General features: G+C 41.2%; 1 protein-coding gene across 4 annotated transcripts in view; it reads right to left on the bottom strand.

The window, feature by feature from the left end:
• The window catches only part of CHL1 (cell adhesion molecule L1 like), a 147,891-nt gene that overhangs the window by 33,806 nt on the left and 90,214 nt on the right, over window positions 1-23,871 (bottom strand). For all 4 annotated transcript variants that reach the window (XM_030208520.1, XM_030208518.1, XM_030208522.1 and 1 more), the window contains exons 13-18: window positions 20,318-20,483; window positions 17,895-18,019; window positions 17,480-17,581; window positions 14,187-14,384; window positions 7,998-8,068; window positions 4,726-4,948 (exon numbers count right to left, since the gene is read on the bottom strand). In XM_030208520.1, coding sequence (XP_030064380.1) covers window positions 4,726-4,948; window positions 7,998-8,068; window positions 14,187-14,384; window positions 17,480-17,581; window positions 17,895-18,019; window positions 20,318-20,483 — 885 coding nt within the window. The remainder of the gene's footprint in view (window positions 1-4,725; window positions 4,949-7,997; window positions 8,069-14,186; window positions 14,385-17,479; window positions 17,582-17,894; window positions 18,020-20,317; window positions 20,484-23,871) is intronic.

Genomic DNA, 23,871 nt, shown 5'->3' with positions numbered 1-23,871 from the left:
GCTTGGAAAAAGAGCCAAGCTTTCACCTGCTTCCTGAAGTAGAGATAGTCTTGTCTTAAGTGGAACCTTTCGCAGTACACTCCAGAGTGTGGGGGCTACTCTGGAGAAAGGTCACTGGTGGGTATTACATTGTGTGATTTCCTTGTAGAGAGTGTGGTTATGGATACTCCTTGGGAGGATCGTAGTGATCTTGGATGTAAGTAGAGAGAGATCCTGTTCTTCAAGTACTCTGTCACAAATGATAGAAGTAGCTCTTGAAGGTTGCTTGGATTTGGGGGATCAGTCTAAGTGTGGAGTCTAGTTGCATCCCCAGATTCCTGACATAATTTTAAGGGGAATTCATATCTCCCAAAAGAGATTTTGATGTCTGATATGTTCCCACTCATGTTAGAGACCCACAGGAGCTCAGGTTTAATTGGGTTCAGGCAAAGTTTGTTGTTTGTAGCCGATTCTTGAATTGCTGTTAAACACATAGTTTATTCAGGGGTATAGGTACGTCTGGTTCAATCGGCATAAATAGCTGTAGAACTGAGTATCCATCAACCGAATCAACTTGGCCAGTAGCTTGAGGAAGATATTGAACAGAGTAGGTGACAGTATCAATCCTTGTGTTACCCCACAGGTCAGTCCCATGGAAGCGATAAGGTTCCTCTAAACAGTATGAACTGTTGCCTATCTGATAGATCTGAACCGAGCAAGTACTGTGCCACCGATACCTGTTTCTGCCAGTTGTACTAGCATGATATTGTGGTCCACAGTGTCATAAGATGCTGAAAAATGTAGCACTACTAACACTGAGGAGAATCCCCTGGCTCAGTTTCTGTGAAGATCATCTAGCGGTATAGAAGTAAACCAATAACTTACCACCTAGTAATAATTTTGCCAAAGCACTCTGGAATGATAAGCAAGCCTGTATTTAGCTTACTAAGTGCTAACTCCTTCTAGATAAACTGGAAAACTACGTAACACATATAATGAAGACAACAACACTGAAAGCTTTATTATTTACAAAAAGGTAGTATGCCCAAAAGTGAAAGAAGAGTTATGTACAAAGTTTCTAGATAAGCTTACAATGAGGTCGAGAATAAAAACTTCTATGAATGCCTTAGAATGAACACTTAAAAGACACTAGTTGGAGTAAACACATTCTCCCTATGACATAGACCAAGCCACCTTTTTGTTACTCACAAGTGATTACAGAGCTTGTCTTATAGGCAGTGAGGCAAGTCTCTTCCCATGGGAATGACTGGATCTGCAGGTAGTCAGCAGGCAGTGTGCACTCTGAAGTGTTCCAGTAGAAGGGGAAATGGGGCTTGATATAAATGGGACTTGATATACCACCTTTCTGAGGTTTTTGCAACTACATTCAAAGCGGTTTACATATATTCAGGTACTTATTTTGTACCAGGGGCAATGGAGGGTTAAGTGAGTTGCCCAGAGTCACAAGGAGCTGCAGTGGGAATTGAACTCAGTTCCCCAGGATCAAAGTCCACTGCACTAACCACTAGGCTACTCCTCCACTCATTCCACCAATAAGAGCCAACCCAATCAGTGATGTCACAATGGCTTGATTGCCCGATACTTGGCTCACTTCTGATATTGTGATGTCTTAAGGGAAAGGGGGAAGGGGGAAAGGGAAATGGGATTTAATATACCATCTTTCTGAGGTTTTTGCAACTACATTCAAAGCGGTTTACATATATTCAGGTACTTATTTTGTACCAGGGGCAATGGAGGGTTAAGTGCCTTGCCCAGAGTCACAAGGAGCTGCAGTGGGAATCGAACTCAGTTCCCCAGGATCAAAGTCCACTGCACTAACCACTAGGCTACTCCTCCACGATAGAATGAGTGAAGATAAGTTCAGAGGAGTTCAAGAGAGAAAACGTGACATGGCAGATACCTCTTTCATATCATTTTAATAACAGCAATGTCTCCGATGATTAGATAAGTGATTAGCCTGAGCCCTGATGTTGTAACTGAAGAAACCACAAGAATGTCTTTTGACATGATTCTGAAGGCTTTCTCCAAATTCTGGTTCCAGAGAGACTGGGGTCAACCTGAGAATGGGTCCCTGTCATGGTTGCCCACGTTCTTGCATCATCCAAAGAGGGTCACAAGTATTTTCCTTATGAAGTGCAAAGTTCATGCTGTCTTGAAGCACTAGCTCTGCACGTTTGTATAATGTAGCACAGGACACTGTTAAGCTCTGTAATGCACTAGTTATAGTGTGGTAGGGGCTTGCACCCCTACATAGGGATACAAGAACCATTTCTGTTCCATAAATGGATCTGAATCCAGTTTGACATGGAACTAGCCAGTTTCTCTCTTGTAGCCAATCACTGAGTTGAGCACAGACTGTTAGATACTAGCTGGTAACTTTCAGGTGTGTTCTGGTCAAGATGTTCTTCTTTAGCAAAGGACACACCACTGCTCTTTTTAATGCCGTTGGTAGTTGCCCATAAGAGAGGCATTCACAATTTTTTGATGAATCTACTTTAACAGTCCAGTCAATTTTACAGTGGGGGTGACAGCATACACCTTTAAATTTTGCAACCCAGCACCAATCAATAAGGGATTGAAGAGGAAAACTGTCTTAAATAATTAACTGAATTAACTGATGGAAATAATAGGGAGACCTGCCCTCGCAATAATTGCCTACTTAAAAAAGAAACATTTTTTGCCAAATAAAGAGGAGTATTTCCCTGAAGAAGAAACCAGAAAACCATTGCAGGTAGTTGGTCAAAGTCCTTTTAGGATTTTGTCAAGGCCCTCCTCTGTTATTGGGTTAAAAGAAAATAAGATCATAAAAATAGCCATAGTGGGTCAGACCAATGGTCCATCTAGCCCAGGGGTAGGCAACTCCGGTCCTCGAAAGCCGCAGGCAGGTCAGGTTTTCAGGATATCCACAATGAATATGCAGGAGATAGATTTGCAAGCACAGCCTTCATGGTATGCAAATCTATCTCCTGCATATTCATTGTGGATATCCTGAAAACCTGACCTGCCTGCGGCTCTCGAGGACCGGAGTTGCCTACCCCTGATCTAGCCCAATATCCTGTTCCCAACAGTGGCCAATCCAGGTCACAAGTACCTGGCAGGAAACCAAATAGTAGCAAGATTCTATGCTACCAATTCCAGGGCAAGCATTGGCTTCCCCATGTCTGTCTCAATAGAGTATGGACTTTTCCACCAGGAACTTTTTCAAACCCAGATACACTAATCGCTAGCAAAGAGTTCCAGAGCTTAACTATTTGTTGAGTGAAAAAAATATTTCCTCCTATTTGTTTTGAAAGTATTTTCATGTAACTTCATTGAGTGTTCTCTAGTCTTTGTACTTTTTGAAAGAGTAAAAAATTGACTCACTTCTACTCATTCTACACCACTCAGGAGTTTGCAGATGTCAATGTCAACAACACACATATATACTGCCACCCTCCCCAAATGGATCCTCAGTCATATCTCCCCTCAGCTGTCTCTTTTCCAAGCTGAAGATCCATAACCTCTTTAGACTTTTCTCATACAAGAGGAGTTCCACCCTCTTTTATCAGTTTGGTTGCTCTTCTTTGAACCTTTTCTAAATCCACTATATCTTTTTTTCAGATGTGGTGACCAGAATTAAACACAATATTCGGCCTCATTTTTGTTTTCCATTCCTTTCCTAATAATACCTAACATTCTATTTGCTTTCTTAGCTGCCGCTGCACACAGGGTTTCAACGTATCATGAACGATGACGCCTAGATACCTTTCTTGGTCAGTGACTCCTAATGTGGAACCTTGCATTATGTACCTTTAGTTCGGGTTCCTCTTTCTCACATGTACTACTACTACTACTACTTCTGTCTTTTAACCAGTTTTTAATCCACAACAGAACACTACGTCCTATCCCATGACTCTTCAATTTCCTCTGAAGTCTTTCATGACGTACTTTGTTAAATGCCTTTTGAAAATCCAGATACATAGTAACGACCGGCTCACCTTTATCCACATGTTTGTTCACCCCTTCAAAGAAATGTAGTAGATTGGTGAGGCAAGATTTCCCTTCACTAAATCCATGTTGACTTTGTCTCATTAATCCATGCTTTTGAATACGCTCTGTAATTTTGTTCTTTATAATAGTCTCTACCATTTTGCCCGGTACCGATGTCAGGCTCACCGGTCTATAATTTCCTGGATCACCCCTGGAACCTTTAAGATGCCTTTAAGAATTCGGTAACAAAGGTATTATTTTTCTCTATTTTCTCTTTATAACTGAATGTTTATGACTGTCACTACAAGGTTTCTTATCATTCTCTAGAACCTTTATTATTTTTAAGGCACTCCTGATTTTAATTTTTTTGAGTTCCATTTGAAAGACTTGCTTTATAATTTTTATAAGTTTTCTATAATTAATCAGCTCAATATTCAGTTCATTTTTTAAACGCTGACTGCTGCAGACTACTTTAGACCCAGATACTCAGTGCCAGGCCATATGCATGCATCAGCACTGAACATTTGGGTCTTTGGTGGTGTCCAGAAGGTATGTGTGTACGGCCGATATTCAGTGTCGTACCCATAAAGCTAACAGGGCAAAACTTGGACTTCCATCTCCTTCTCAACTCACTACTTGCATATAAAGTTCCCTTTTCCAAAGCAATGTATCATGGAAACATTTGAATTGTTTATTTCACATTAGGCAAGCATGAACAACGTATGACAGATATAAAATGAATTTTCTGTTACTCACTGTTTTCTCCTGAATATGCCATGAATATTTTGGGATTTGGAGCAAACCCAAAGTGGTTCTCTGCCTGCACTTTAATGTCGTAAGGGACAAATGTGGGGGTGTCTTTCACTGTGAAAAAATGCCTTCTTACTGTCTCTTCATGCCATTCACTCTCCTGCCCCTTCAGCCTCCAGCTCACTTTATAAACCAGGTCTGGTCCATTGTGTTCCGCTGGCTTCAGAGGCTGTAAAGGAAGAGAATAGATTTGAGTCATTTATAACTAAGAAGAAAGCAGTGCAGTAAATCTGAAAAGAAACTTCATCCTTCACCATGAAGAACCAATCATGCTCTTATCCAATTACCACTGAAACAGAAATTAGGCAGTTTTAAAAAATTTTTTAATCCCTGCATTACTACAGGGCTGTGAAGACCTGGTTTCAAGAAGATGATGTATTGTATTTTTCAGGTTCAGGCGCTCATAGACTCTTTCAGCCAGCACTGACTCTGCTTTCGACTTCTCCTCCTTTCATGTCACGTGATGCGCTATGTAAGGATTGCCCCCTGGGCTTAGTAGCTATTTTATCAAGACACTTGGGCATACCACAATGGAGCAGATAGTGCTCCTTGGGTGAGCTTCTTAGTGACCCTCAGAGGGACAAGGCTCCAGGACATTCTACTCTTTCCTTTGGTCCTCACAATGGCTACCATTCACTTTGCCATAGCAGCACTTTAGGGTCTTGGCTTTTTGGTTGCTCTTTGTCAGTTCCTATGCCTTTGAACAGTCCAGAGAATTTCTCGTGGCACTTCCCATCCCAGGGCCACTGCCCTGATAGTTTCTTCTTTCCCTTCTAATTTCTGCAGATACGTTACTTTTGTCCCATAAATCAAACTGTCTCCTCTCCTCTTCTCACTCCTTCAATCCCCACAACTTTACTCAATTACAGATCCATCCAGTCTAAATCACCCTTAATATGTGATCTCATTGTGCACCACAAGTATCAGCTTTTTTTCCTAACTGAAACCTGGCTTGGAAGGAGTGAAATGCATTTCCTCTATGAAGCTCTTCCTCTCCAATTTGATGTCCTCTATTCCTCCTCCAGGGCATCGAAAGGGGGTGGGTGGCCTTGCAGCCATTTTCTCCCCCTCACTACATTTCACTGAAATTCTCTTGCCATTTTCTTACTCAGAAGTATTATTCCTTAAGATCCATGCCCCCACCCCTCTGCATATCCTCCTTTTTTTTACTGTCAACCATCCTTGTCATCAGAGTGTTGTAAATCTTGCCTCCAATCTCTCATCGATGCTTCTCTTTGTTTTCCCAACATTCTAATACTGGGCAACTTTAATATCCATGTTGACTCCCATCACATACTCAGGTCTTCCCTTTTTGCCTTTTCTTGATGAGCTTCACCTCGAGCAGCTAGGCTCTTAGGCTACCCATCAGGTGAGCCATACCCTTGACCTTGTCATTTCCCCTCAATTTCCCTCTTTCACCATTATGGCCTTTTCTTCCATACCACTTTCTTGGTCAGACCATTATGCGGTACTGTTTAACCTTTCCCTTCCTTGCATGTCAAGTAGTTCTCCCCCTTCTAGCCATTGGTCAAGATCATCCCATTTCATCGATTCTTCTCTCCCACTTTTTTAAATTTTCCTTCCGACTTCACTTCTAAATCCTTTGAGGATCAAGTGCAGGCTTGGCACTCATCTCTATCTTCTGCCTTTGATTCTATAGCCCCCTCTATTTCCATCCTTCTACCTCTTTACAAAAACATTTTTGGTACCACTCTGGGTTGCGATTTCTTAAGCGCAAAGCAAGAAGAGCAGAGTGCCTCTGGAGGAGGTCAAGGGTCTTCAGACACTGTAAAGTTCTGCCAAGCCTGACATGGGGACTATAATTTTCATCTGAGAAAGGCTAAGGCCAGTTACTTTCAATCACAATGCTCTTCCTCAACTAAATCAGCTTGTGAACTTTACTTCATTCACCGGTCTGTCACTGCAGGTGTTAACCCCACCACAACACAGACACAGACACACAGACACACACACACACATATATATATATATATATATATATATATATATATATATATATATATATATAACCCTTCCCTCAGCTGAGGTCCTGTTGAATTTCCTCAGTTCTAAGATCTCTTCTCTGCAGGCCTCCTTAACTTCTCCATCACTGTTGAGCCCCAATCTCCCTGTCTCTGTTCCCGCCACAGATTCTGTTGTTCCATCTTCGTGCTCGTCTTCCTTTTAACTCCAAACTTTGTTGTCTTTCACCAGTGTAGTTGCATTGATGAAGTCTTGACCCTCTCCCTGATTAAAAGCTTTGGGATTCTTTTGAATGAAATGCTGAAAGTGACCAGTTAGTACTGATCTTTAAGCAGGCTACATCAGGGGTGTTCCGGGAGAGGGGGGTGTAATTGGTTAAGTTCTAATATTCAGAATTTAACTAGCCAACCATAGTGGATGAATAGTACCGCATAAATAGCAGTCTTTTCTTTCCTTGGCCGGCAACCAGGCATGCACCAGCTGGCTTGAAAAAAATGAAAATTCAATGCTGAAGCCTGCACAAGGCCCAGCATCAAATTTTCAGTTTCAGCACCAGTGGTGGACAAAAAATGCTGTACTTGCCAGCTGAATATCAGCCAGAGAAAAGTTTGTTAGTTGATAGTACGTTTTGTTATATTGAGGCTTTTGTATTGTAGTCAGAATATTTTGTGGTAACATAATCTAAAGAATATACATTACTAGGCATAATTAGAGACTAGATTTAATTTAATTTTCCATGGGAATGCTGCAGTAGGTAACAACTTTTCCCCCTCCCCAAAAGGAACAGCTTCCCCATATTGGCAGAACGAGAAACATGTGGTCCAGATTCACCCATCAGAAATCTGTAGCCTTACACTTAAAAAAAAATGTTCTCAAAATACAGAAAACTAAGCAAAAACTCCTGAGAAATCTACACTGCTATAAGACATCATGAAGCCGCTGAACAATTCCTATAGAATCCATAGGGAGGCAGAGGACGGCAGCTGAAGAGATGTGCAATGGAAGCAGAGAGGTACCAGCTGATATTGAGTCCACAGGAATATTAGCGCTTAACTAGTTAAGTGGTATTTAACTGGCTAGGAGCCATTCCTGGCTGATTAAATAACGCTGAAAATCAGCCGGGCAGAGGCTAGGAATCAGTAATATCAGTAACAGAAGAGCTGAAGTCGAATCGATCGTAACCTGCTCACTCTTCTGATAGGCTCATGACTGATCTAGTGCTTCTATGTTCTTACCTCCCATTTGATGGTCATCTCATTTGGGTCATCAGCTTCTACTCTGAGATTTCCAGGATTTCTGTCTGGAGCTGTAAAAATGTTATCTTTTAGACAAACCACTTCCATTTCAGAGTAATAACAGTTATAATAATATTGCATACAGCTAAGTGGATGATTTATCCATTGATCATTATGTCTGATGTCCATATGCTGAATGCTGCTGAAGTGGAACAGATAAATAGCAGTCATAATTACAAATGGCTAAGTTGGTGGTCCTCCTAAACCAGACTTGTCCAAGTGCAGTCCTCAAAGCACACAAAAATGCCAGGTCTTAAGGATATCCCTAATGAATATGCATATTTTCTAAAGTTGTAAATTTACCCAATGTCCGCCCAAGTTACATCCCCGCAAATGTCTTAACACAGATCTTGCCATGTGCCTAGTTTTCATGCATGATATGAATTTTATAAGCACCTGGTTTTGCATGTAAAGTAGGGGTGGGCAACCATGGTCCTCAAGGGAGTGGAGGAGTAGCTTAATGGCTAGTGCAGTGAGCTGAGATCCTGGGGAACTGGATTGAATTCCAGCTCTTTGTGACTCTGGGGAAGTCACTTAACCCTCCATTGCTCTGGGTGCAAAAAAACAGCTTAGATCATGAGCCCTGCAGAGAAAAGAGGTACCTGCGTGTAACATGTACAGCGCTGTGTATGTACTAGTAGTAGAGGGCCGCAACCCAGTTGAGTTTTCAAGATTTCCATTATGAATATGCATGAGATCTATATAATCATATAATGGAAGCAGTACATGCAAGAGAATCTCATGCATTTTCATTGTAGAAATCTTGAAGACGCTTTTTGGTTGTGGCCCTCAAGGACTCTGGTTGCCCATCCCTGTTATGCAGCTCCATGCCTGAAATACTTTCCCAATAGGTGTATATAGCTGACCCTTTTTATAACTGTCCTCTCAGTTGGAAATTCTGTTAAGTAGGTGCTAACGTTTACACACCGATTACATGCAAAAATATTTAGACTACTGACATATGCATACATGCAAAAAAGCCAAAATCTGCATAAGCACCATTTTATAAATTCACACCTATCTGACCTATCTGAGGTTATGCAGGTCCTTGTAAAACACCTGCATAGCTAAGCAGCCAAATTTAGGACAGCTCAAAAGCCATGCAGATCCCGGTACTGAATATTGGGCGGGGGTCTGCATAACGTTTGCTGTTTAAAAAGTCCTCGAGCCCCCTCCCGCCCCCAAGACAATTGCCCTCTTTCCTTCTCTCTCCCCCAAGCCCAAGGCAAGAACCCTCCCCCCCCTGCTCTCCCAGCCATCCAGATAGGCTCTCCCACCAGGTCTACGTGTAGCCCTGGTGGACTGTGGTGGTTATAGGGGGCAAGAGTGCAGGCCCCTCACTCCTGCTGTTTGCGGTCACTGAAGGAAAATGGCTGCCGCAACCTCACGCTCCTGCCCTCAATGACCACCAGAGCTACAGGTAGGGCTGGGGGAAGGTCTACCTGGACAACTGGGTGGGTGGGGTCCCTCTGGGGGGGGGGGGTTGCCAAGGTATGGGAGAGGGGGGAAGAAAAGAGGGCCATTGTCGGGAGCAGGAGGGTCATTTTTTTTTTAGCTAGAAAAAAAAAGCCAAAAGTTATGTGGGCCCTGGCCCCGATATACAGCTGTGGCTGTATAACTTAAGTGGCTCCGGCTGAATATCAGCCAGGCCCACATAAGTTCCGGCAGCCTTCCCACCCCAAATTATCCCCTGATATTCTGTGCCGGTGCCCGGACACGGCCCAGCACTGAATATCGGGGGATAATTTAGCCAGCTAAGATCAGCGTTTAAAAAAATGCTGACTGCCTCCGGCTGAATGTCAGGGGGGGTTGGTGAAGCTCTGGTGACTCAGCTGTCGAACCTTTTCAATGCTTTTTTAGAGGACTGGAGAAGGGCAGGCAAGTGCTGAGAAGGAAGGCAGAGACATTGAAATAAAGATTGCGTTGGAGGCAAAAACATAGTAAAAACTTTTTCAGGTATATTAGAAGCAAGAAGCCAGTAAAAAAAAAATCAAATTAGGACTAATCGATCTGCAATACTTCAAATTGCCAATGGAAATGCGAGTGGTGTCATCCATTGTGCAATTCAGGATGCAGCTGAAATAACTCGTTTTTACTCAGGCATTTGGAATCGCGATATAGGGGCTGTTCACACTCCAATGTGTTTGGGGCTGTGTTTGTTTTTAAATATGTACTGTCTTGATGATGATGATTATCTATATTCCTGTGTTGTACACCGCCTAGGGCAATTTCCATGTCTTGTGCCTTGTGTTTGCTTTTTCTCGTGTCTGGATCCAGTTCTTGCCCTCCCTAGCCTTGTCCTGTCTGGGTTCCAGTTCTAGCCCCTTTGACTTGCTTTCCTTGCCTTGTCTGAATCCGGTCCTCGTCTTGTCTTTTGTACCTTGTTACTTCTGCCTTGCCTAGTCTCCTGGTTTATTCTAGCCCTGTCTTGCCTTGTCCTGACTTGTTCTGACTCCTGCCTTGTGCCAGCCAGGGTGACCTGTCTGCCACAGCTCTGGCAGCAGTCCAAGGGCTCACCATCCCTGAATCCATGACACTTACCTGGTGGTAGTCGGGCAGCGCTGCACACTACCCGGTTACCACTGGGTTAGCGAGGGAATCCTTACCATCTCCTAAATAGGTAGCAGTAAGTACTCTCCCAGGAAATGGACACATGGCAAGTGGTTAAGTTATCACACGGACATTCTCCTTTTTTTTTTAAAGCTTGTATCTGCTGCAGTAAAAGGGGGCCTCGGCAAGTGAATAGCAAACCCTTCAATATTTAAGCCACTCAGACTGACTATTTAGCTTCCCTATCTGTTATCTGACTTTCTAGCAACTGTGGGTCAAAGAAAATATATTTAACATCAGTTAAAGTAATTGTACATTTAGAGAGAAATTTCAAGAACAAAAGTAGCTGCAAGTGCCAACACCCTTGCATTAAGATGAAGAAATTATTTCCGCCTCAACTGAGTAACCCGGGAAACATCAGGAAAAACCTGTATCTTCGCTCCACAAAACAGGAAATCTCCTTTTAAAGTAATTCTTCCAAATAGTACTTTTTCCAGTTCTGAGCAGAAAGCAACCAGGAGAGTGAATCTAGAAGTTATATCATCCTGAGTAGTCTTCAAAAAAGCAGTCAGATTTTCTATTTCATTAAGATTATGTGACAATACATCTGGAGCCAGCTTATCTTGGGCTTCCCTCAGAACTTCTTTTGGTAAATAATAACATTTAGAAAAAAAAATTATTGTACACACGTTAGTCAACAATGGAGAACAAACCTGAGAATATAATAATGCCTTTGGATCACTCCATGGTGTGACCACACCTGGAATACTGGGTCCAATTCTGGTCACCGCATCTCAAAAACAATATAGGGGAATTAGAAAAGGTACAGCGAAGGGTGATGAAAATGATAAAGGGGATGGAGAACAAACCTGAGAATATAATAATGCCTTTGGATCACTCCATGGTGTGACCACACCTGGAATACTGGGTCCAATTCTGGTCACCGCATCTCAAAAACAATATAGGGGAATTAGAAAAGGTACAGCGAAGGGTGATGAAAATGATAAAAGGGATGAGACAACTTTCCTATGAGGAAAGGCTAAAGCGGCTAGGGCTTTTCAGCTTGGTAAGAAGATATAATAAAGGTGTATAAAATACTGCACATAATGGAACGGGTAGAAGTAAATCACTAGTTTACTCTTTCCAAAAATATTAGGACTAGGGAGCACACAATGAAGCTACTAAGTAAATTTAAAACAAACTGGAAAAAATATTTTTTCACTCAACAAGTAATTAAACTGTGGAATTCATTGCCAGAGAATGTGGTAAAAGTTGTTAGCTTAGTAGGGTTTAAAAAAGATTTGGATAATTTCCTAAAAGTCCATAAGCCATTATTAAGTTGGACTTGGGAAACTCCACTGGTTATTTCTAGGATAAGCAGCATAAAATCAGTTTTAGTGTTCTGGGATCGTGCATTATTTCTGGATATTCAAAGCTGGGACCTGTGCGGGTTTTGTCTTTGAATATCCAGTTATTTTTAAGCCAGCTAACACATAAGCCACTAAAGCCAATATTCAGCCCTTAAACTGCCAGAAGAGACTTTTATGCGGTAAACCTGTCCACTTAAGGTGGCCAAACAGGCAGAAAAAGTGACAGCAAAAGCTAGAAGGATGCTTGAGTGCACAGGGAGAGGAATGGCCAGTAGGAAGAAGGAAGTAATGCTCCTGTATGAGTGTCTGTTGAGATCTCATTTAGAATACTATATAAAGCTCTGGAGACGCACCTTCAAAAAGATATAAACTGGATTGAGTCGGGCCAGAAGGTGGCTACTATAATGGGTAATGGTCTCTTCCATAAAGCACGTGAAGACAGAATTAAAGATCTCAGTATGCATATTTTGGCAGAAGGAAGGGGACAGGAGATATGATAAAAATATTTAAATATTTCCTTGGTATAAATGCAATAGACATGGTGGCCTTCTTGAACTGAAAGGCCACTCTGGACTGTGGGGGCATTGAATGAATGTGAAAGGAGACAGACTCAGGAGTAACCTGAAAAACACTTCTTTACAAAAAGGGTGATAGATGAGTAGAATAGAGAATGACATGGGGACGGGAACAAACTTTGTCTCCGTGTCACTTTCTACTTTAAAGCCTGTTAATGAACTGGTCTGTTATTTATGTTTGAGTGATGCAGGTGACGATATTTTGATTTTTTGGAAAAACGAGCAAACATGCTGGCCACAACTAGCAAAATTTGCATGGGGGATCCTGTACATTCCTGCTACCAACACATCGTCTAAGAAGACAAGTTGCTTGTTTTTGTTGTTTTCTATTTGTGATTTACAGCATATTCCTTTTTATATTTTAATAAAAAGATTTAAATATAAAATCATAAGTGTTCAAGGCTTCTGAAGATGAGGACAGAGCCCATGAGGATGGGGCAGGGATGGAGACAGGGCCCATGGGGACAGGACAGGGACCAAGACAGAACCTGCGGTGACAGGGTGGGGATGGAGACAGAAGGCACGGGGGACAAAGCAGGAAAGGGGACAAACTTTGTCCCCATGTCATTCTCTAGCGTGGAACAGCTTCCTGGTGGAGATGGTAGAGTTGAAGACTGTAACTGAATTCAAGAAAGCACAGGACAATCACAGATGATTTCTGAAGGAGAGGAAGGGACAGTGGAGACTGATAAATGGCAGAGATGGGCCATATGATCTTTATATATATTCACATGTTTAATCTTTGCCTTTAAATAACTTTTTTAAACTGCTGATGCAGTCAGGTGCTGAAACGCAGTCCACATTTGGTCATTCTTTAATAAATTTTTGTTCATCATTGGTGTTGGCTGACTCTGTTTATGCATGTTATCTATTCCTTTCCATCTTTCTACGCCTACCTCCCAACGATCATTTCCTTCTGCACCCAATTCCTCTTATGTTCAATTTACTTATCCATTAACCCCATTAATTTTGCGTTTCCTACATACTGTATATTCTTCTTACGACTTTGTAATTCTTTATATTGTTACTATGTAAGCCGCATTGAGCTTGCCATGTGTGGGAAAGCGCGGGGTACAAATGTAATAATAATAATGTTTCTGTAGTGATTAGATCCCTTCTTAGGTGACCTGTTACAAAATGACCCTCATATGTGATTAATAGTTTTGTCATTTAAATAAAGATGGTTATGGTTTTATAATTTAAATATCTTCTAGATAATATTAATATAGGGCACAATTTTCATAAAGTCTCCAGTAAAATGGGCAGGTTTAAATCACCAATATTTTTGCATGGAAACAACATACATACAATGAAAAATACAATCTACATTCCTTGTTTTCTTCCTGAAGTAAATACACCCCTAACAGTGATGCTAACTGTACATTGTTGTAAAACTCTTTACATACTTTTAGCCAAGTAAAAGGACAATAATTTTCAGACAGACCTTTTACCCACAAGCCCTGTATTTGCTCAGGAACCTTCTTCAGGCCTAGGCAGGGATTTTTTCACCTTAATATTCTAGTGAGTATCAACTTCCAGGAAATGCCTCTCTCATGTCTGTTTTCTAACTCCTTAACATTAAAGCATCTGTTCCACTGTTCTATCACAGAAATAATCAATGAATCACTGCATACCAGCAGGTGGTGTTTCATAAAGTTCGGAGGATTTGCTAGGCTGACTTCTTCCAACTTCATTTACTGCTGAGACCCGGAATTCATAGTGCAGGAAAGGGGCCAGAGACAGAAGCACTGAGCTCTCATTAGCTGGGACACGTGCCAGCTCGAGCCATTCTCCAGGCCCCCATTTCTTCTCTTCATATTCCACGATGAACTCTGGATGGGCAATGGAAGATGTTAGATAAAGCTAGAAAGGTAAACAATAGAACAATGTTAAAAAGAAGCTGTCTTGTTTCTTGCTAAGATGCTAAAGCTGGCAAAATGCTTAAGGACCAAGGAGTTGCTAATAGGTAACCAGCAGAGTGATTAATCAGATAATGCATATGGGCGTAACTTTGTAAAGTAACTTTCAAGCATATGCCAATAAATGGACACAGAGGGGATAATTCTATAAAGTGTACACTAACATTTACACGCTGATAAAGTGCATAATTAAATAAGGTCTGTATGCACATTCACATGTAAACGCCAAAACTCCACATAAGCACTATTCAGTAAATACACATCTGTCTTACATCACACGTATTTGACAGATGACTGGACATTGCATGGGACTTACACTCTCAGTTACACACATATCTCTAGCACTAGAGCATGAGCACTTAACACTACCAGTTACACACGTTTCTAGAACTGAGGCATGAGCCGTCACATTACCAGTTACACATTTATCTCTAGCACTAGAACACGAGCACTTAACACTACCAGTTACACACGTATCTTTAGCACTAAGGCACAAGCACTTACACCAGTTCTATGCTATATGCACATATACCTAATATAGGTGAACTCAGGGGCGTAGCCAGACTTTGGCAGGAGGGGGGTCCAGAGCCTAGGTGAGGGGGCACATTTTAGCCCCCCGCCGCCATTGCCGACACCCTCCACCGCCGCTGCCAACACTACCTCCAACAACTTTGACCCCCCCCCCGACGACGACCCTCTCAACCCCCCCACCCGCCGTCGCCTACCTTTGCTGGCGGGGGACCCCAACCTCCGCCAGCCGAAGTCTTCTTTCTTCGTTTGGTTTCTGAGTCTGACGTCCTGCACACGTCAGACTCATAGAAACAAAACGAAGCCCTGCAGATCGCAAGGCTTTGTTCTGTTTCTGTGAGTCTGACGTCCTGAACGTTGTGTACGTGCAGGACGTCAGACTCAGAAACCAAATGAAGGAAGAAGACTTCGGCTGGTGGGGGTTGGGGTCCCCCGTCAGCAAAGGTAGCAGACGACGATGGCAGGTTGGCGACGGGAGGGGGGGTTGAGAGGGTCGTCGGCAGGGGGGTCCATGGCCAAATCTACAGGGGCCCAGGCCCCCGTGGCCCCATAGTAGCTACGCCCCTGGGTGAACTGTTAGAGAATTGCCCTCCACATGTTCCTTATAAAATTATCCTGTGCACAGAAGTTTGCGTGTGAGGTGTGGACATGCTCTGGGGCAGAGCATAGTCAGAGTCCCAATTTGCCTGCATGCTTTCTAAAATACATTTGCAGTGGTGGAAACGTACGTGTGTGCATTTTACCCCAATTTCAAGGAAGGCCATATACAGAGTAATTTGTAACTGTCCACACACAAATCTATTCTTCCACAAGTTCCGAAATTCCGCTTGTTTTGTCTACATTTAATGTACTATTAGCCCGATATTCAAAGGAGAGGGTCCAGCCTAGTTAAACTCCGCTGACATGGCTGAGCGTTAATATTCAGGGGTAATGTTGCAGAATATTCCCCCCGATATTCAGCCAGCAGCAGGCAGTGCAGTTACCTGCCACTGGCAACGCTAATCTCAGATTTTTAATGCCATATATGACCACTGACATTGAAGATCCTTTTTCAGTTTTATCTGCAGAAACTTAGCCGGCTAAGACACTATTCAGCTCTAACCAGTTAAAGATAGGCCTGAAAATTCGCACTTAACCGGCTACGTGGCGTGACATTGTCAGCGGCTATGTGCTAACCACTAATATTTAGCGAAGATAACCGGCCATCTTATGCTAAGCACTATTTAACTGGCCAGAAACCATTCCTGGCCGGTTAAATTGCGCTGAATATTGGGGCCCATTTGCCCCAATATTCAGACCGCGGGAGGTAAGCAGGCTGTCTCCCATGGTCTGCGCTGAACCCGGATATTCAATGCCAGGCCATTTCCAGTGAATATTCGGGATTTTTTTCAGCTGTCTATATTCTGACATAGCCGGTTATCTTTAAACCGGCCAAAGATATAGTAGGGTTTCATGTGGCCAAATATGACTGCCAAACCCAGTTTAAAAGTCTGCATGATATAACTGGTTATCCACCAGTTCCTACCCACGAATAACCATAGCTTCCATTCTGACTGGTGAAATATGCTAAATATCAGGTGGATTGTCTCTAACAGGCCACTCTCTAACCAGCTGGGGGCAGAGTTTGGACTGAGATACTACCTAGCAGGGTTACCATTGATACTCAATCCAGTAATTGGCTAAGTATGTGGATACAGTTAGACTAGCATCAAAGCTGTTTTAACTTTATGCACAGAATTAACTGGGTACAAGTCTGAATATCGGCTGCTGCCCGGTTAACTTCCAGACGGCTGCAGATTCCTGGACATTGCATGCTGGAAGCCGTCTGAAGTGCTGAATTAATTTCATGTCAGAGATGTCATCAGCACGGACAGCTGATGGTTGCTGATCATGTGATGGTAAACTGTGGGGCTGAACCCGGCTAACTCCTGCGATCACCGCTAATCACGGATATTCAATGCTGAGTCGTTTCCGGTGACCAGCATTGAATAAATGGTTTATTTTTGGATGGATAGAAGATAACCAGCTATGTTGATATTCAGATTTAGCCAGTTATCTTCTAACCGGTCAAAGATATCCCACATATTCACGTGGCCAAATATAGGCACTAAAGTAGGGCTTAAAATCTGTGGACAGCCAATTACATCGGTCAATATAACTGGGTATCTGCTAGCCGCCAGCCAGTGATATTCAGCAGGAGATGGCTGCTATCACCAAATAGCTGGTTATGGGGCATTTAACCGTCCAAGTGCCAATCCTAGCTAGTTAAATGCTTTTCAAAATCGGGGGGAGGGGGGTCACCAATGGATAGACTGACACATAGGTAAACCTATATAATGTGTGTGTATTTTTTTTAATAAAACTCACTGAAAAGGGCTGTGGAAAGCTGCAACTCGGTTATCCTGGAGGATTTCTTCTGCTGTTTGTGGTTTTTAGGTGCATCCTTGTCACTATAGAGTATAAGTTAAATGGTGCCTTACCTTTCATGGGACTGTGGTGGTTCTTTCCAGCCTCCCAGGATAATTGAACACTCTGGTTCAGTTTTTCTATCAGATATAGGTTTTCTGGTGGATTAGGAACATCTGCAAATAAGATGGTTCATTGCATGACAAGGGTTTTGTGCAGGCTGTGATACATTTTGTTTGAGAAACATAGAACATATCCAAAAGCTGCATCTGAGCTTTCTATCCAATTCCCATCATGCTTTAGGACGGGTTCTAGGTGGTCTCAGAAGCTCATGTGGACTAATCCATGCCCCAAATTAAATTACTTTATTTAAAATATCTTATAAAATCTCTCTGCCTATGAAGCCAGTGTTTCTTTTTCAGCCCTGGGCCCCACACATTTGGAAATAGCCCCAGCATTAAGTTTGCAAACAGAAGAAAAGTCTCATACCTACTACAGTGAGATGAAAATTAGCTGAGATGCTGTCCAACGATGTTTGAACAACACATGAATAATCACCCTGGTCCTCTGGCATCACACTTGAAATGGTCAATGAGTCCTTCTCAATAATTATTCTGCAAGGACAAAAGAGGCAAAGTAATGCAATTTAAGAGAGGGATTGACAGAAAGAGAGAGATAAAAGAAAAGGAAGATAACAGTTCATAGCAATGAAGGGGGGAATTTTTAAACAGTCCAGCAGCAAAGTACGTGACAATTTTCTAACCACATAAGGGTAACAAATGTTCAAGAAGAAATGACCTGGTTAATATCTTTTTGAAAATTCACCATTGCTTCTACAGGAATAAAAATTTACTCCTATTTTGCCCGTTATATCTGTAGATAGATGAGGATAAAAGAGCTGATTAATATAAACATTTATGCTAATAAGCCTATTTAAATGTAATGAGGTAAATTTTCAGTGGAGTGGAAACCATATAATTTATCAGTACAAAGTTATACATATATTCAGTGATGATAAGTGTATATACCGCCGCTGAATAAACTGATATAACTTTATACAGGTAACTAATTTGTATAAAGTTATACCTGCTATTCATGCGTTCAGACTTCCATAGATTATATGAAGAGTGGGTGGATTTCACCGTTATCCATATTTGACCAACTTATGAGCCATTGGGAACAGCATTCTATTCTTCACTCTCAACAAACAGGATTTCGATCTTTTCACAGTACTGAAACAACTATCGCCACCCTCCTCAGCGAGCTCCATTCCATCCTAGATCATGGCCAGATTGCTTTAGTGGTAACTTTAGATCTCTCAGCGGCCTTTGATTTTCTGATATAGGTCTCTCCACTTCTGTGCTAGTTTGGTTCACTTCTTTCCTCTGGGATCGTTCATTCACAGTTAGGATCCCTACTTCACTTTCTATTGAGCATTCTCTGTCATGTGTTGTTCCTCAAGGTTCAATCTTGTCCCCTTTGCTGCTCAATATCTATTTAAGTCCTCCAGCCACACTGATCTAGGATCATATTTGTTTGTTTTTTCCTATGCAGACAATATCCTACTGGATTATCTGACTTTCCCTCTTTATCTAGCTTTCTCTCATCTTCAGTTCTGTTTGGATGCTCTGACTGATTGGTTATCCAGCCATCATCTCATTTTAAAATCCATCCAAGACTGTCACATTGTGGATTACTGGGTTACATCCCACTCCAGCCTTAACCCCTGTCCTTTTCAAGAGATCTATCACACCAGTAAACATGTTCTGTTGTCTTGGCGTTTTGATCGATTCTAAACTATCATTTGAACCTCAGATTTCTCATGTCATTCTGTTAGGCTTTTTCACCCTGTGGAGACTTTGATCAATTTGCACTTACCTTGACACTTCCTCCATGCATACTTTAATAGACAGCAAGCCAACAAGCACAGAAAAGGAATTGTCATAGGTGTATGCATAGCTTTTGCATTAGCTTGAAAATCCACCTTCATGTGACCATGAATGCTAAAATTTAAGTATACATCTAGAGATATACTTAATACGTCTCTTTGGGCATTTTTACTAAAGCTTGGCATATGCTAACGGACATTAGTGTGCTCTAAGTATGATCCTTAGGTATAAATAGGATGTGCAGCATTTAGCACGTGCTAATGTCTAAACTTTAGTAGAATGGCCTCTTTGTTTCAGTTTTCTGATGCTGTTAAAAAATATGTTCCTCAATCCTGTACTTAAGATGCACCAAAGCAGTTGAGCTTTCAGGACTGCCACAATGAATGTGCATGAGATAGCATACACTGCATCTCCTACCTACCTACCTATCTATCTATCTATCTATCTATAGATATTCAAAGCAGTTTAAATGGCCAGGATAGCCCAAGTTTGAGAAAAAAACAGAAAGAAAAATCTAAGAGAGGAAGAGTGAAGATAAAGTATAAGGCATAAAAAGAAAGGAAGGAAAAATCATTAAAATTTCCATTCTGGTTCAGAGCAAAATTCATCAAGCCCAGTATCTTGTTGCCAATAGCGTTCAATCCAAGTCACAAGTACTTAGCAGAAAGAGACAGATTCCATCTTACTTACCCCCAGGGATAAAAAGTGTCTTTACTTGTCTGCCTCAGTGATTTTTGGACTTTTCCTGCAGGTACTTGTCTAAGCCTTTATTAAACCTAGTAACGCTATCTTTTCCCACATTCTCAGGCTTCAAGTTCCAAATCTTAATAATACATTGAGAGAAAAATAGTTTCTCCAATTTGTTTTCAATGTGCTATTTAGTAACTTCACGGAGTGTCCCCTAGTCTTTGTACTTTCTGAAGTTGTGTCTACCTGTTCCACTGCACTAATGATTTTATACAGCAGATGAGCAAGAGGAAAGGAGAGACAGTTCTGGCATCTGAGAGTGATGCATTTCTCTACCTGCTGTGTTCAGTGTCCATCAGCTGCAGATCTTCACCATCCTTTTTCCAGGATACTTTCAAACTATTTTTGAGACGTAGGTCTGTTTCCGCCTGACACTGCCATTGACATTTATGGAATTTAACAATATGGCGACTTGCTGGAATTCGCACAATCTTAGTGGCATCTGATAATCAGAAAACATTAAATTCCAAGTATGATATAGCAAAGAGTGGAACATATTAAAATAGACGTCGTACTAAGTTGATCTTTTTTTTTCTTCATTGTTAAATATGTAATAATGCTTTATCTACTACAATTTAATTTAAATTAATACCAGCATTTCTAATCCATCATTACCAACAGGTTCAGAGAGGATTATCTCAAGATAAAGCATCAATCTATTCCAGTACAATATAACATAAGCCAAGTGACCCTCTTAAAACACATTTTAAAAATACAATCTTCACTCACATTCACCCTACCTGAACACTATTCTACTCACTAGGGAAAAAAATTAAGAATAGATACGTTTTCAGGAGACTTCTAAACATCTGGCAGTTTAGATTAATTTCTCACACTAATAGGCAGAGCATTCCATTCCTTTGCAGCATTAAAATTACACATCCTGTCCAACTTTCTTTAGTAACTATAACTGGTAACAGAACACAAAGCCAATCAAATACCATTACAAGAACATATCCTTTTACTGCAATCATAAAATTCAACCATTTGCACCATATATACAGGAGCCCCATCATAGTAGATGATGACAGCAGAAAAAGACCTGCACGGTCCATCCAGTCTGCCCAACAAGATAACTCATATGTGCTACTTTTTGTGTATACCTTACCTTGATTTGTATCTGTCTTTTTCAGGGCACAGACCGTATACGTCTGCCCAGCACTAGCCCCGCCTCCCAACCACCAGCCCCTTGATTTGTATCTGTCATTTTCAGGGCACAGACCGTATAAGTCTACCCAGCACTAACCCCGCCTCCCAACCACCAGCCCCGCCTCTGCCATCCAATCTCCGCTAAGCAAAATAACTGAAAGATAATTCTTGCCTGAATTGGTAACACCTTCTCTCTTACTGTTAAATATCAATCTTACTGCCATATTTTACAAAAGTTTCAATTGCATACATTGCCTATTAGATTGTTGCAAATATAAAATATTGCAATAATCTATTTGAGATTGAACAAATTCCTGTTCAAATATTTTCAAATGACCCACAGATAATCGTGATCTAATTTGGTGCAAGTGACACAGCGTAAGAAATAGCTTTTAAACAACCCTGAAATGCGAAATTTCAACAGGCATATAAAGGAGTCCGATATATCTATGAAGGTAAAGGGGCCGATATTCATATTGCTGGAGTTAGACCAGCTAACTCCCTGATATTCAATGCCGGACCGTTTCTGGTGACTAGCATTGAATATATGATTTATTTTTTGGCGGTTTAAAGATAACCGAATAAGCTGATGCTTATCTTAAACTGGCCAAAAGATATATTTTTTTATTCTTATATCCCACAATATTCCAAAAGCTAAGTTTCAGTTCAATGTGGCTTACATAAAACAGTAATAAAGTTACAATAATAGTATGCAGTTAATTGTACAGTATCAACAGCAGGTATGAATTATTGGTTAGAAGATATTTTGCAATACTTCTTATTTCCAGGGGGGTTGAATTCCACCATTTAGAAACTAAGGGGCCCCTATTAGAAAGCAGCAGGAGGGCTAATGCATGAGTAGTGTACGCCGAATCAGCACCATTGCTGGGGTTGCATGTGCTCCTGGCAGTAATTCTGAGTTTGGCATGCGCCAAATCCCAAGGTTGAAAATATTTTTCCATTTTCTACCACGGGGGCATTCCTGGCAGTAATAAGCAGCTTGGCCACATTGGCACGCGCTGCATGGTTACCACATGGGTAACGTGTGAGCCTTACCGCTAAGTCAATGGCTGACTAGTTTTAATTTTTGCACACGTCCATTTCCCGGTCCACTAAAAAAATGGCCTTTTTCCCAGCCATGGTAAAAGTGGCCCAGTGCACATCCACATTACCACATGCCACTTTCTTCTGCAGCTTTGTAAAAGGACTCCTCAGTAATTAAAACCAGTAGTGTAAACAGATTTACATTTTTACAGTTGGACAAATGCAGGTCTACCATTGCTGATTCATAGTTTGATTAGGCCTAACATATATATTCAGTTGACATTCCGAACAATATTTTGTATATAATGGTGCTAGACTTTAACATTAGTCCTGCCCTAATTGGGAGCCAATGTAGCATTATAAGCAATAGGGTTTGCCCTTTCATACTTTGATTTCTTGTATATCAAGCAAGCTGTTGTATTTTGAGCGGTTTGCAGTGATTTAAGTACGTTTTCTGTACATCCTGCATAAACTACATTACAATAATCCAGCTGGGATAGTATCATCGATTGTACTAGGAGACGAAATGATTGTTTGGATAAATAATCTCTGATTCCTTTTCATTTCCATACATTCTTGAAAATGTTTGTTATTTATTTATTTATTTATTTATTTATTTATTGTCTTTGTATCCCACATTTTCCCACCTATTGGTAGGTTCAATGTGGCTTACATGATTCTGGAGTAAATTGGTTACAGATTGCATTGAACAGGTTACAATTTATGCGCAATGGTGAGAGTCTATAGTAGATTTGAAGGATTTAGAATAAACAAGGTAGAATTTGTATAGCCCAATGAGATTAGCATGTGTCTTGATAATGATAGGATAATGGGTTATGACTGCAGATGCTTGATTTGCGAAAGACAGGTGTTTGTCAAAAATAATACCTAAAATCTTTAGTTGTGATTCTCTTGGATAGTTGTGTTGATCAATTTTGAAATTAAGATAAGAAGTAGGATTGTGTGAGCTAGATATTACAAGGAATTTGTTATTATCCCTATTCAATTTGAGCTTAAAAATTGTGGCCCATGTTTCCATTAGGTTTAGTCCTTTTTTTTTATCCTTGCCCAGTATTTCTGAGTTGTCATTGAGGAAAGGGACATATATAGTGACATTGTCAGCATAAATGAAAGGGTTGAAACCCACCAGGTCTAGTTTCCTTCCAAGTGGGACCATCATAACGTTGAATAATATAGGAGATATGGGAGAACCCTGTGGGACTCCACATTCTGAAGTCCATGGGGCAGACATCAAGTTGGACATCTTGATCTGGTAAGATCGTTTTTTTAGGAATCCATTGAACTAGTTGGCTTCTACTCCACTAATGCCCATATTGTCTAGTAGATTCATTAGTATTTCAAGATCCACCACATCGAAAGCACTGGAGATATCAAATTGTCTCAGCTCCCAATTTTTCTGGGATTCCAGTCTCACTAGTAGAATCTTTTAAGTTCCTAGGGGTTATTATTGACCCTCATTTATCTTTCAGTCAACAAATCTCCATCGTTAGATCTGGCTTTTTCATCTTGCAACAACTTAAATTGATTAGAAAATATCTTGACACACCCTCATTACACACCTTCTTCCTTTCCTTACTGGTCTCATGATTAGACTACTGCAATATTGTATACCCAAG

Source organism: Microcaecilia unicolor, chromosome 6 (genome assembly GCF_901765095.1).
Source record: "Microcaecilia unicolor chromosome 6, aMicUni1.1, whole genome shotgun sequence".
NCBI classification, from domain to species: Eukaryota; Metazoa; Chordata; class Amphibia; order Gymnophiona; family Siphonopidae; genus Microcaecilia; species Microcaecilia unicolor.
The sequence above is the reverse complement of the archived record's forward strand: the minus strand, read 5'-3'. Positions and strand labels throughout refer to the sequence as shown.